This window comes from Crotalus tigris, unplaced genomic scaffold (assembly GCF_016545835.1).
Source record: "Crotalus tigris isolate CLP2741 ecotype Arizona unplaced genomic scaffold, ASM1654583v1 scf7180000023713.2527936, whole genome shotgun sequence".
Classification (NCBI taxonomy): Eukaryota; Metazoa; Chordata; class Lepidosauria; order Squamata; family Viperidae; genus Crotalus; species Crotalus tigris.
Window position 1 is genome coordinate 1,439,495 of NW_024100135.1, and position 15,425 is coordinate 1,454,919.

The window sequence follows — 15,425 nt, forward strand, 5'->3', positions numbered from 1 at the left end:
TTGACATGTCTGATGTAAACAATAGCTTAACTTGGAAATGAATCTCTTGTATTTTATTGTTGGCTTTGACTCCCTTTATTATTATACTAATGCTATTTTTCTTCCCTGGGTACATGACCTCAGACTTGAAACATCATCCACTCCAATTACTTAATAATACAAAAGTGGTGTTGCCACAGTATCCACAATAGGAAATCATCCACAAAACTGTTCTTAAAAATAATCAGAGAGAACCTGCTACTTCAAAAAGCTTATATTATAGGAAATTCATGCCAGATATGCTCCTGCTTCATGAAAATATTAGTTTACGCCTATTTGCAGAGTAGCAGAGAAAAAATTTACTTCATTATCCACACATCTTTCAATCATCACAATAAAAACAGTTACAGAAAAAAAGCTTGAATAAAACCAAATTCTATATTGGTTGATCATTAAACTGCAACTGCTTTCAAGGCATTTCCCTGCTTTAATCATATTCTCTTCTCCACCTTTCCCCTTTTTTATAACAAATGGTGGCTTATTAAAACAGTATGTCAAAGGAACTGCATGTTACTGGTATAAACCAGTTCTTAAAAATATTTGCCAACCCTAGACACACCTTACCACGGAATCATTCATTATTTAATAACCTGCCTCTGCCCCTTTACCTCTGAAGAAGTACCTGCGCAGAGCAGGTCCTGAGGTCCTGAGCCTAAATGAGGTATTTTCTCTCACCAGTGCTACTTTGTGTCTCATGATTCACAGGAAGAACAGTGTGCTGCAGCTGCCAAAAAAGCCAACACAGTGCTGGGCTGCATTAACAGAGGGATAGAATCAAGATCACATGAAGTGTTAATACCACTTTATAATGCTTTAGTAGGCCACACTTGGAATACTGCATCCAGTTTTGGTCACCACGATGTAAAAAAGATGCTGAGACTCTAGAAAGAATACAGAGAAGAGCAACAAAGATGATTAGGGGACTGGAGGCTAGAGCATATAAGGAACGGTTGCTGGAATTGGGTATGTCTAGTTTAATGAAGAGAAGGACGAGGGAGGATATGATAGCAGTGTTCCAATATCTCAGGGGCTGCCACAAAGAAGAGGGAGTCAAGCTATTCTCTAAAGCACCTGAAGGCAGGACAAGAAGCAACGGGTGGAAACTAATCAAGGAGAGAAGCAACCTAGAACTAAGGAGAAACTTCCTGACAGTTAGAACAATTAACCAATGGAACAACTTGCCTCCAGAAGCGGTGAATGCTCCAACACTGGAAGTTTTTAAGAACAGACTGGACAGCCATTTGTCCAAAATGGTGTAAGGTTTCCTGCCTGAGCAGGGGGTTGGACTCGATGACCTCCAAGGTCCCTTCCAACTTTATTATTATTAATATATTATTACTTTTATTGAACAATTTAGGACCATATTTTTCAACTTGGCAACCTGAAGATGTGTGAACTTCAACTCTTGTTGAAGTCCACACGTCTTCAAGTTGCCAAAGTTGAGAAATACTGATACAGGAAAATAAGTAATGCAGTATATATGGGATATGCACATGCCTCAACTGCAGATGCTGCAATATCCTTTGCCTCACCTATTTCTCAACAATATCTTTGCAAAGATGCATCTATAGTCATTTCCTAACAAAGAGGCCATCATATAAAAGACCCAATTTTCCAGGCTCATTAAAAGTTAAAATATTCATGACAGGTAAAATATACCACTCAGCTAATAAATTCCACAGGGCAATCCTTTCCACATCAGGAACAATGTGACAAAGTATGGGCTGCCAAACATAGTCCTCAAAATGTAAAATCATAACATCAGTCTGGAGGGGTCCCTTGCTAAGTGCAAGAATCAGATTAAAATCTTCTGGCTGTTTACAAGAATGCACCCATTGTGGCAGAGACCATCCTCCTGATAAGTAGTTTCATGGTAAAATTACTCTGTTTGGAAGTTTTTCCTAATATTCAAATATAATCTGCCTTCCTGTAATTTAAACTTATCATTCCATGTGCTGAATTGGTAGAGAGGATTCTTGGCTTTTTTCACTGTGGCTCTCTTCAGATACTTGCAAAGTCATGTTCCTTCAATTTCCCTTCTTAATAACAAACAGATCCTTCAATCTTTCATCTGAAGATTTAATTTCTAGTCCCCTGATCAACTGCTTGCATTTTTCTGAATGTGTTCCAGTGTGTCTGAATTAAAGAGTGCTGCCTGGAACTGGAGACCATAATCACAGAGTAAACCAGAGAATCAACCACACAGATTTTTAAAGGAAATAATATTTTGGGTCCCTTTTGTTCAGAATTCAGGCCCTAGTATATGAGGGAAACAGCACTGACCACTCTGATGTATATTCTCAGTTAGGATCTCTTTCCTACTGAGCCTGTCATTGGCATTCAAGTACTATTGGCCGTGGTGTTATTATTGTTCAGAGATTTCTGTTTGAAAGTATCTATTTATTGCCCTGATAGATTTGTTGTAAATAAATAAACTAAAGAAGACTTAAAAATTGTACTATACATAGCCTAAAATTGCACTCTAGTTTATTGTGGTCATATTCTATTGACAACTGATCTTCAATTATCATTTTAAGTTTTTTTCACAACTACCATTAACCAAACATGTGATTTCTGCTTCCTAAAGTGAAAAGCTTTGCATCTGTCATGAGTTTTCTAACTATTTATCTATCCCATTCAATGTTATGTTATTATTTGCTCATCCAAGTCATTAATAAATAATTTATCAATGTTGAATGGGGAACCTGATACATCTTAAGAAGTTTTCCCCTTCCAGTATGTTGGGGAACTTTAAATGATTATTGAACCAAATATCAATATCATTTAACTGTTACACTATTTAGGCCTGACTCAAATGCAATAGTAATCAGAATGTCATGGAGAACTTGTCAAATTCTTTAATATATCCCCTCTCACTATTGCAATGACAAATCAAATTACTCCATCAAAAATGAAATAGGTTAGTTTGATAAGGCATTCTTGATTAACCCATGCTGATTTCTAATGATCATGACATTGTTTTCAAGATGCTCACAAAGCAACTGCTTTATGAATTTCTCTCGAATCCCAGTACCAATGTCAGACTGGCTGGCTTAACATTCTCACTCTGTTTCCCCTTGGTTGAAAATAGGGACATTTGTATTCCTGTAGTCATTGGGCAATTCACTCAGTCTCCAGGACTTCTCCAAGATAATGTTGATGCTTAGTCAAAACGCCTACCCTGCAATTCATCTAGTTCTGGACATTTCAATTCAAAATAAAGGAGTATTTCCCTAGGTAACCTGCTCCTATTCTGAGCCTACGGTTGGTGGAAACTTTTTCTATGTTCTCACTGAGCAACTGATTCACTGATTTATTTTGTCCTTGACAACTTTCACCAAACACTAAGGCAAGTTATAATCAGAAATTTTTAAAAAAGAGAATTGTTTTGTGATGTGTTTTTTTTAAAAGAACAATTTCTAAGATTTTCCCTGAAAGTCATTGCTAATAATTTCCCTGTGGATGGAACCATGAGGAAACAATCTGGCTGAACAGGTTCCAGGGTTGGTCATCACCTGTTTGAGTTCCTCCCTCCCTCTTTTGCACTTTTGTGCCTCTTTTTCTCTGCCCTAAATTTCCTTGTGTTCAGCCTACCCTGGAATATTTCATCCTAAATTCTAATGACAAACACACTCACAAAAATCCTGTATTTTTCCTTTCTTTCACTGGCAGCTTTATTTTTGTTTTGTTTTTGTTTTTACATATAACAATCCCTTACATAGAATTAGTTGGTGTAGATAATTTCTATCAAGTACTCTATCATAAAGGTTACATCCTTTTTTAGACCAGTCATTATCAGTTCCGCCCACCAAGTGAAGTTACAATTTTTAAAAATTGGATACTTACTACTTAATTTATGCTTTGCTTAGAATAATGATCTTTCCTTACACAGACATGCATCGCTACCTTCCCCAATCCTTTTTGAAGTATTTGAAATCATTTTAATCACTCAAAGTAATGTAGTATTCCAGTAGAAGAGAGCATTTATAGCTCAGGGTCGAATGTGAAATTCTTGGTTCTCTCTGAGATTGGTGGTTTGCTCGCAAATGTTTCATTACCCAACTAGATAACATCATCAATCTAATTTAATGATGTCAACAAACTTAGCCACATCATTATTCATGTTGGTAGATTACTTCACTGAAGAAAGTTTTTAAAAAAACCTCCATCTAAAAGTTGAACTTGAAGCTTTTTATTGTACAATTTACATAACTGTAAATTACCATTTATTGTCCATTTACATAAAAGGCATTGTAATACAAATATATTTTAAGGTAGATATACTGAGTTTTCTTCGCTCTCTTCTAACAAAGACTTGGAATCCAGGGGTCGATTAGGAGTAAATATTAATAAAGAAATTTACCGTTAACACGTAATAAAGTACATTATTTTTATATAAGATTTCTAAAGAATGTTCTTTACAAAAAACACACACACATATGTCTGTAAAATCCATAGAACATGGGATTTAAGAAGCTTTCCATCTCAACAGGGAGAACACCATATGGATGACATAAGTCAGTGTGACTGCATATGCAAAAACCTAGAAGAGAAGAGAAGAGGATTTAGCTTGGCAGTCACAGTTATGTACTCTGGCAGTCATTTCCTAATTTTCTCTTGGCTTTTCCGGACCTTTTTGCAGAACAGCAGTCTTACAGTGCATTATTTTTTCTTGCCTTTGCTATTAATCTTCTGTCCCAGTATAAAAACATTTTCTGTTTAGCCCCTCCTCTCTTTTTACTTTAGTACAATCAGCTTTTGGGATCATAGGCACATTAATTGTATGCTGATTTTATACACACACACATGATCACAGCATAACTGTCAACCAATCCACTGCAATTGGATGGTATTACCATTGCAAAGTATTAACAAGTGCTTCTAGCCAAGAGGGCTTACTCTTCTAATGTCTGCGTAAGTTGTACATATATCCACTCTATCCATGTTGCTTTACAGATGTACTCTAAGATTGTAATACTAAATATTATTAACATTTAAACTTTAAGAGCACTTCTACACTATCAGACTCTCCATCTCCCAATATCTCTGATTCCAGGTTAAAATGTTACCCAAATTTATCCAGACTATTTGAATACCTTTCACAACCATATGCTAGGCCAGGGTTAGGCAACCTTGGCTCTTTTATGACTCGTGGACTTCAACTCCAGAATTCCTGAGCCAGGAATGAGCTAGGCTCATGGACACATTGGTGTGATTGGGAGTTCACAGAGAATCAAAAGTTAATCAGTGCTTGTCTTTCCAGCTGATCTTCTACTCACAGACTTGTTTTTGTAAGAATAAAATTAAAGGAGACCCAGAAGATAAACGGCCTTGAGATCTTAGAGAAAGTCTAACTTTAATAATTAACTCATAACATAATAGGCTGTATTGCACTAGCAAACCACTGGTCATCAAGTTATATCATCACCAGGGGTCTTATGCCCGACATAGGGCTGGCGAGTCCCTAAATCTATTGCAGCATCCAATAATCTGAAAAGCAGAATTAACTAGGTATGACTATCTCACTGAAATGAATAGAACTTTGTTTAGTTTTAGCTGACCACACTGGGGATTTTATGAGATTTGCCACAGGGCAAATGTTTATACTATACTAGTGGAATAAATGTGATACTCGGCTGAGTATCTTATCAAGAAACTTTAGAATCTGTATCAATTGGGATTCTCACTGGTATAATTTAGATGAGGAATTTCAGGTTATACAAGAGTGGACTCTCTAAACATGTTCAATTGAATGAATATGTTAGAGGTGCCACAATCCCTATGTAAGCAGAATTTGTTATCAAGGCCAAAGTTGTGGTTCCTAAAAGTAACATGAGTTAATCAGCATCAGTAAGGAGCTGAGACAAAGGCAATGCACAGCAATAAAGATCTAATAAAATAGTCCTGAAAATGTCAGTCTCGGGTATATTCATATTTAAAACATCTGTTTGAGTTTTGGTGCTCTGCCTCTCTCCACTCGCCCCGCCCGCTGGGAGCATTCATCCTGCTGCATGCCTCATTGGCCAATGAGGATGAACCAACAACCACCTCTCCCCCGCACACACAAGCAAATAAAGGATCTCAACCTCTCATTAATGGATACATCATCACAGCAAGAGATAATGAGGAGGCAGACTGGACCCATGGACAACAGGAGAGGACAATTGACCAACGTGGATAGTAATGCTAGCACTAGAAAGGAATGACCGGCCGAGACGACAGCAGCGCAGACAGAAATGTCAGATGAGCAGCAAGATGATTGCATGCAGCAGGATGAATGCTCCCAGCAGGTGGGGTGAGTGGAGAGAGGCAGAGTGCCAAAACTCAAACAGTTGACTTGGGACAGTTGACATCAGCGAACCCAACGGAAATGATGCAATTGATTACAAGAGGCAGGGACTGAACAGACTCATAACATGCTCGTTAGCTAAACAGAGACTATAACAGTGATGGTGAACTTTTAGAGACCAAGTGCCGAAACTGCAACCCAAAACCCACTTATGCATCGTCGGGTGCTGGGTGGATGTGGCCCATCAGGTGGCTGCGGTGGAAACAGCAGACTGGGTGGGACTAAGAAGTTCAATCAATCAATTCCAACTTTGCAAGATCTTTTTTTTCCTGCAAGAAGTTGAAATTGACTGATTGATTGAACCTTTTTTTTTTTTTGTACATGGCGGCAGAGGCCTAAAATGAAAAGGTTTTATAAAACCCAGCTGAAGGCGTAGGACTGGGGCAACGGTGTGCGTTCCCACAGAGGGGGCTCTGAGTGCCGCCTCTGGCACCCGTGCCATAGGTTCACCACCACTGGACTATAAGAACTTGTTCTCCAATCCTGGCTTACACTCTGATGATGTTAGCAGGTGCTGATGAAATCTCAGTTTTAATAATTTTTTTAGTCTTGGTGATCCATGATTCTAGTTTTATCTATATAAATCTACTGCAATTCTTAATATATACTCTACTCTAATTCTTAATTGTTTGTTTTCCACAGTGACTTGTACTGTACTGTTATTGTATTTTTCAGAGGGTGAAGGAAGGGGAAAGTTATCCTTGACTTTTACTTTATACAAAAATCCATTTATATTCTTGTAATTAACAGGTTCACCCACACATACCTTAAAACAGTGATGGCGAAACTTTTAGAGACCGAGTGCCCAAACTGCAACCCAAAACCCACTTATTTATTGCCGGGTGCCAGGTGGGCATAACCCACTGGGTGGACATGGCCAAGGTGGGCGTGGCAGACTGGATGGGCATGGCCAAGGTGGGCATGGTCACCTTGATGTTGCTCTGGGGAGGGACACCTGGGAGGGCCAGGCAGGGTTGGGGGAGATCCAGGGGGTCTCTGGCAGGTGGGGGGTGGGCAGGAGGCTCATCTTGCGGGGTGAGGTGAGGCAAGGCGAGGCAGGGGTGCCATTGTCGCAGCGCAAGGCGAGGCAGGGGCCGGGGCGGCTGCTGCCTGACAGCATCGGCCCCTGCACACAGAGGCCAGCGAGCACATGGGGGGCGACAGTGTCCATCAGCAACCACAGCCTGCCAGCCCCTCGGACAGCACACTCTGGGGCTCCACAGCCCACCATCAGCAGTTCAGAGAAGCCACCTCTGAGCTGGATGGGCGGCCGACAGCTCAGGAGGCAATGCAGTGGATCCTGCCCGGGAAAAGGAGAGCATGCGAGGCCAGGAGGGATGGAATGGGGGGGAGGGAGGGAGGGAGGGAAGGAAACCAGCTGTGCTGGGATGCATCTGGCCACATGGGACCTCAGCAAGTTAGTGGGTGGCTGGTTGAAGAGGGACAGTTGTCATCTCTGGGGCATGGCACATGTGCCCACAGAGAGGGCTCCGAGTGCCGCCTCTGGCCCGCGTGCCATAGGTTCACCACCACTGCCTTAAAAGTACCTGGTTGTGTTCACATTCTGTTTGAGCCATTTTAGTTAAAATTCTATCTATACACTCTTTTTCTCTATAGAGTCACCTGAAGATAAGGATGAACTCAATACATAATATACATAGACAGTTTTGTTTGAGATCTTGAATTAAGCCCCAATTACTTCCAAACCATGCCAAAGAGTGTTATATATTTGCAACAAACTTCAAATCACAGCCAAAGTTCTTAAATCACTAATGTCCATAATGTCAATTTGTTTTATAACTATACAGTATATGCCTATCATTTGAGGAGAACCATAATTCAGAAGCACAGCACATTCTGGTTTCAGAAAATTCCAGATTCAACCTTGAGAACTACCAGTAATTATCCATGAAAAAAAAAACTGTAGGTAAGCAGATACTACTGGGATAAACACACAAATAAATGCACAAATAGCCTCACCCATTATAAAACATGTTTTTAACAAAATTCTTCATTGTAAGCAAAGCTGTCATCCAATCAGAAATAGCCTTATATCTGTTACTCCATTAGCTGAATTTGCATATAAAGGTAAAAAATAGCTCTGAAGCAGCACCCAAGTATATGAGAAACTGGCAAGATGTTACTTTAAAACAGTAATTGTCTCTAACATTTTTATATTTTAATAATAAAAGAAATTGCTACAAAATTAATAAAAAAAATTTGTACCCTAAAAAAAATCCAGTTCATCTTAATTTGTGAATTAAACCCAGTTCTCTTTCAGTTTCCCAGTGCATCTGGAAAGCAGCAGATCGAAGAAGGCTGGCCTAATTAATGAATCATTTCAATTCTAGTTGAAGGTTATATACTCACCACAGCTGCTATATCTATTTGGTACTCCTTGAACAAAAGAGATTGCTCCTTAAGCAATATTGTAATGTAGGCTTGCAAAACTGCTGCACTCAAATAGAAAAGTGATGCAATTACCTGGTAGAAAGCATCCTGGGGAAAAAAAGACATCAGAAAAAAAGTCTTAAGAACTCTGCAAATTTTGCTATTTATAGGACAGCCACCAACATTCCCCCATCACCCTTGTGCCACTATAAGCACCTAATATGAGCAGATAGTTCAATTTGCATTTCTTTTCAGCAATGACCATTTATAAAATGTTGTAACATCTGTAATTACTTTTCCTACTTGTGCCAAGATGGCACATCAATATCCCAGCCTCCTTTTGCCTATGCAATGTTCTCAAGTTGTTGCCTTCTATTCATTTATAAGCCATAATGAATCAGCTTGAATTCAACTCAGAAAAATGCTAAGAAGCGTGCTGTGGCTGAATAATTCACTATGCAAATGGTGACAACAGGAGAAATTTGTTTTCTGAGCTGCTATCTGAATTATTTCATTGATGGACTGCTGGCACAAGGTTGGTTTTAGTAAGTAGTGGCCAAAGCATGGTGAGCTTGATTATGAAGACTTCAAGAGTTAAATCCTATGCGAGTTAAAAATGAAAAATGTAGTTACAAAACTTATTGAACAATGATTTTAAAAATTATAATATCATTGAGTTTTGCTGCCTGTACATTGATGAAAATTCATGACTTATCTTGCTGTTATTGTATTTTTCAGAGAGTGAAGGAAGGCAAAAGAGGATCAGTTATCCTTGATTTAATACTAATACTACTAAAGATTTGCTTGAGGAAGTGGAAGTAACAGAAAGAACAGGGAAAGCATCCATCTGATGTTGGAATTCTTGATTTTGACAGAAATGAAATGTGTCTCTTGGACTTTAGAAAAAGAAACCCTAAGCAACAATGAATAGGATTTCATGGCAGGAAAAACTAATGGAAAAGAAGTTCAAGATGGGTAGGAATGCCTAAAAAAGAAATACTAAAAGCATAATAGCAATCAAGCAATTCCACTGGGTGAGGGGAAAAATAGAAGACAAATAAAAGAATATGGCTACTAAAAAAAATATCGCAGAACTGAAAACAAAAAAGAATACTTGGAGGAGTTGCAAAAAGGATCAGGTAACCAAAGGAGAGTATACAGGTTGGAAGTCTGGCAAGCTTAAAATTCAGGAAAAACTAAAATTTATTCTTATTTATTTATTTATTTATTTATTTATTTGTTTTACATGCCATCCATCTCACTGATAAAGTCATTCTGGGAGACTTACAAAATGGTAAAAAAGATAAGTATAAAAGTTAAAATTAGTAAGACTTAAATAAGAACTAAAACCAAGGAACTGGATAACATGGGGGTGGGACCTTCTCTCTTATCCCATCAATCACCTCCAGTGAAGAGCAACCCCATCAGGGCTCAAGCCAGTCAGCAAAAACAGGTTTTAAGGCTCTTGAGGAAGTTAATGAAAGTTGTCAAAATAACAAAAATTGTTAGGGTTAGAATAAAATACAAAAGAAAAGAAAAGAATGGGCATAATATATATTCACTGAAGACAACTAAATACTAGCAGATGATGCTTTATTCTTTCTCAACAAAACAAATATTGCATGTATTTCAACAGAAAATTGTGCAGAGCAAGACAAAGTTGAAGAATTGAATAATGAAACTGGAAAAAAAAATAGCCATGGAATATCCCTATAGTTGAGGAACTGCAACCTAGCACCTCAAAAAAATTAAGTAATGATCCAATCAATGCTTCATTTATTCACTTTGAGAAATCCTGCAGAACTGGTGAAATATCAAGTGTATGGAAAAGGAAAATATCGTCCTCATATTCAAAATTTGGAAAAAGGAGGATTCTTTGACTATTATAATTCTAATACGATGTCTGGGGAGACTCTAGGAAAAGGCATAAAGTGAATGATCTGCAACAGAATGTAGCATAGATTTGATAAAAACAACTCTTGCTACACTATGTCTTTCAATCAGGTAGATTCCTTAATAGATAGTGATGTATTTGAACTAGTTTCTTGGCAAGGTTTTTTAGAAATCATTTGCTATTGTCTCCTTTCTGGGCCTAATAGAGGGTGACCGGTCCAAAGTCAAGCCAGTGGATTTGTGTCATAGGCAGGAGTAGAATTTCTGGTCTCCCAGTTCCTAGCCTGATGCCTTCACTATACCAAACTGGGTCTCATAGACATTATATTACTTGATTGGGCATACAATAAGGGCAATATGGCCTAACAATTAAGTGAATACATAGATGATTCAAAAATCTTATTTAAAAGGTCTCCATCAATTATTCCAAATCATATTGCAAAAAGGTACCAAGTGCAGTGCCATAAAGTTCATTCTTGTGAACTTTGTCATGGCCCCCTCAGAGGCTGGTTCGGAGGAGGAGAAGGAGGAAGAGTTGGAGCTGGGACTGTCTGACAGGGAAGGCACACCAGGGGCTGAGGGCAATGCTGTCCCGGGCCCCGCAGGCATTGGGGGAGGTGGTCAACCAGATGGAGAGCTACGTATACAGGGGAGGATCGGTACTGACTGGCAGTGGTGCTGATAGGGAGCCAATCTCCTCTGACGAGGAACAGCTGCCTGCTCCACTGATCCTAGGGCAAGGAGAGTGGAGCATAGGCAAGCCCAGAGAAGGGCTGCAAGGCTACTCGGGAGGAGGTCGCTCCATCCCTCCTCACAAGGAACACCTGGAGGGGAGTAACTTAAAGAAAAACCGTGGGGAATTAGTCTCTGCCAGGAACAATTATTTGCTTTGGTTTACACTCACCTGGCTTTTACTTGTGCCTGTTGCTATTTGCCTTGCCTCGCCTGGAAGGTTGCTCTTTGTATTTTGCCTAGGACCTCACCCTTCTCTGGTGGCCTACGTTGGGCCTTTGCTTCACTGGGGCTTTGTCAATGCTTCTTTTCTGTCTTGTGCCTTGACCCTGCCTGGTGGATTGGACTTGGAACCCTGGACCAGCGTGCTCCTATTCTGGGGGCTTTCTTGATACTAGAGGGACTGTTGTTTGGGGGACTGAAGGTGGCTGCCTTCAGGGTTGCATGAGGGTGGAGCCTTACTGGTTGTTGGAGGGCCATTGGCTGGAACATTGTTTAAAAGAAATAAAGAACTCCTTAGAGACCTGCATTGCCTTGACCACCTGGGTCATAACGGTATTTGACAGACAGAATGCATACCAATTTTTCAAATAGCACTGAATTTTGTGGGACAACCAATACAACAAAAATCAAAATCACCCTTGATAAATTACAGAAATAGTTGAAATAAATATTATTTCTAAAGTTAACTAAGACCAATGCAAAGTCATGCATTTCAAAATTAACTAGTGGAATAGCTTGCCTTCAGAAATCATGGGTGCTCCATCACTTGAGGTTTTTAAGAAGAGGCTAGATAGTCACTATCTGAAATGGTATATGGTCTCCTACTTGAGCAGGGGGCTGGACTAGAAGACCTCCAAGATCCCTTCCAACTCTATTCTATTCTATTCCAAAATCAATTTCTTCACAGTGATATTTGTGAATATATTGAAATAGTAGTTGATTACAAATTATGCAGATCAGTAGTATGATGTGGCTGCAAACAAATGAAAATGTGGTCTACATCAATAGAAATACAGTTTCTAAATCACAAACAGAATCTGCATTGATTAGACCCCATCCTGAGTTTTGGTTTGGACACAAAGTTTTAGGAAGGTTTCAGAAAAACTGAAGGGCAAGAATAAAAGTGGATCATGACTAATGATCAGCTTAATCAAAATGTCATGCTAGAACGATTGATCCATTTGCAGACATAACTAATGAATGAAGTCATTCCAGAATTAGCAGGAAGACCTTTTCCATCCCAAATCATTGGATCAAACATGGGCATAGAATGACTAGGAGGACATAAGAGGCCCAGTGATCAGTAGTTCAACCATTAATTCTGAGGTATGGAGGCATTGTGGAAGACTAGAATCTGAAGATAATATTCCCAGAGATCAATGAAAATAGTATGTCCCAACATCTCACTTCCTAACAGGAAATAAATTGTAATGATGTCCAGATTTGGACTTACTGAAAATTGTTCAGAGGCCATCACATTATTCTGATAAGTACTGTAAGTAGAGAGAAGAAAAAGGGCTAGCTCTTTACTCAATGTTCTCTCTAGTCAAGAACCACAATTGCTAACATCTTAATAACGAAAAAGATTACTGGTTATCATTTCTTAAATATGCACCTAAGGAAAAATTGCTTTATATTGTCTGTTATTTTAATTATTCTTAACTAGGGAGAAAATTCAGGGTTATAAATCTAAGTTTTCCTTAGGTGTATAATTTGGGACTGAAAAATTGTTAAATAAATAATAGTATGGTAATTTATCACTTGGTGGTATGAATATTGCATATGATACAGTACATGAATGAAAACTGATGAAGGGAATGGAACTTAGAAGGGTGAATGAGCTGGACACATCCATGAGCTCCAATGTTAGAATTTATAGAACACTCTGATTATAATAAGTTGCGATAAGGAAACAAAAATGACTACACAGACATCATTTGAAGCCATTTGTTTCAATACTTTGAGGATGCATCTTCCTTTTGTATAGCTCACCAATTTATCTGCATCATGTGAATTAAACTCAGGAGTGAAGAAGAATATGATGCATTGTTGTAAGATCTGGTAATCTGGAAAGAGGTAAGAGTTAACATATGCAGTATTAGTCTCTTTGAAGTGACTTACCAAAGCAACCCAAGCACTTTTTCCACCGTGAGCTCCACATAAATATAAGAGGAAAAGAAGTGTAGAAATTACAAAGCAAAACACCGAGACAAACATCACCCAGCCTTGACTCAAGGGCTCAGCAACTTTGGTAGAAGCCACAAGGATCCAGACCAGGCCACCAAAGACCTACAAGAAAGTATAAAAATAGTTTATCAGTAATAAATTAATATGGCTAGATTTTCACAGTGTGCTAGACCAGAGGTCCCAACTTTTTGGGCACCAGGGACCAGTGCCATGGAGAAAGTTTTTTCCATGGACCAGAGGGGGTATAGTTTTGAATACTGCCTGCATCCCAAGGATGGACTTTTTCTTGTTTGTGCGGCCCGCTTTCTGGCATGCTGCGGACCAGTGCCAGTCCACGGACTGGGGGTTGGTGATTCCTATGCTAGACTATGCTAAAATACACTGGGTAGCTTGTGGTTAAACAAGTTATAGAAATCCAGACATGTTGCCTTTATAAGTCTTAAACAGATTTAGAAGAATGCCATTAATTTTTTAAAAATTCATTTATCTCCATTTGACCTCCAAGAGTACTATAGTGTACAAGATTTCCACCATCTTGCTTTATCCTTATAATCAAACACTGAAAGTATCTACCTCAATGTCATTCTTTTGAATGGAGTGAAAATTTTGTCTTTCTGATTTAGGTTTATATCAACCCCAGTGCCCCAGTACTTATAGTACTGACCGGAATTGGCTTGAAATGTACAAGACGAGACAGTTTTCTGTGTTTCTGATTAAAATGGTGTCTTTGGGAAAGAATAACAGACTTGGAAGGGACCTTGGAGGTCTTCTAATCCAACCCTCCTCTCAGCCTGATGTTCGTCTGCAAATCTGATGAATTCCCCTCTATCCCCTTGTCTAAATCATTGATGAAGATATTGAAGAATATTGGGCCTAAGACAAAGCATTGGGATACCTCTCTGCATATTTCCCTTCATTTAAATGTAGTTCCATTGAGGGCTACACATTGAGTGCAGTTTGTCAGCCAATTACAAATCCATCTGGTGATGATGCTATCTAACCCACATTTTCTATTTTATCAAGTAGGAGGTTGTGGTCTACTTTATCAAATGCCTTATCAAAGTGCAAGTAAATTATATCCACAGCATTTCACTGGTCTACTAATTTTGTCACCTGGTCAAAGAATGCAATAAGATTTGTTTTTGACAAACCAATGTTGGCTTTTGGTTATGACTTTGTATGCCTCTAGGTGTTTGCTGATTCGTTGCTTGATTATCTTTTCCAGAATCTTCCCAGGTATTGAGGTCAGGCTGATAGGTCTGTAGTTTCCTGGATCCATTTGTTTTCCTTTTTTGAAGATGGGAACTACATCAGCTCTTTTCCAGTCATCTGGTGGTTCCCCAGTGCTCCAATGTTCAGTGGTTTCAGAAGGTATAAAGCCTCTTCCAGTGAGAAATGAGAAATGAGGCACCTTCTCTTCAAAAACTGATTGTGAGAATTTAATTACCTGCCTGAGTGGGTCACTTTCACTTGGGAAACAGCTACAACCAGATCCCCTGGAACTCAAAGGAGAATGGAGTCTAAATAGGGCAGGTTTATACCCCCTGTTTCCCATTAGGCACCTTGCTACAACTTACTACTGATAGAGCTACCCTTCCAGGAGAGTTAACAAGTTATCACATTTGCATGTTGTTTACATTTTCCTTTCATAACAAAGATCCCTGCACAAGGGCCCTAACTATCAGTTTTAATTGAATCACAAATGTGAGGTGGGTAACTATATACATTTATTAAAGAAATGCAATTAATTGTTACACAGTAATTCTGCATTGGCTGCAAAAGCAGACACAGGCTTTGTCAAAAACTACCACCCAACTCTAGTTATAATTAA

At 38.9% G+C, this 15,425-nt stretch overlaps 1 protein-coding gene across 1 annotated transcript in view; it reads right to left on the reverse strand.

Annotated features, from left to right (window-relative positions):
* Positions 1–4,211: 4,211 nt before the first annotated feature.
* The window catches only part of MAL (mal, T cell differentiation protein), a 30,305-nt gene continuing 19,091 nt past the window's right edge, over positions 4,212–15,425 (reverse strand). Inside the window, exons 2-4 of the mRNA XM_039320863.1 lie at positions 13,529–13,696; positions 8,759–8,887; positions 4,212–4,582 (exon numbers count right to left, since the gene is read on the reverse strand). Coding sequence (XP_039176797.1) covers positions 4,508–4,582; positions 8,759–8,887; positions 13,529–13,696 — 372 coding nt within the window. The 3' untranslated portion in view covers positions 4,212–4,507. The remainder of the gene's footprint in view (positions 4,583–8,758; positions 8,888–13,528; positions 13,697–15,425) is intronic.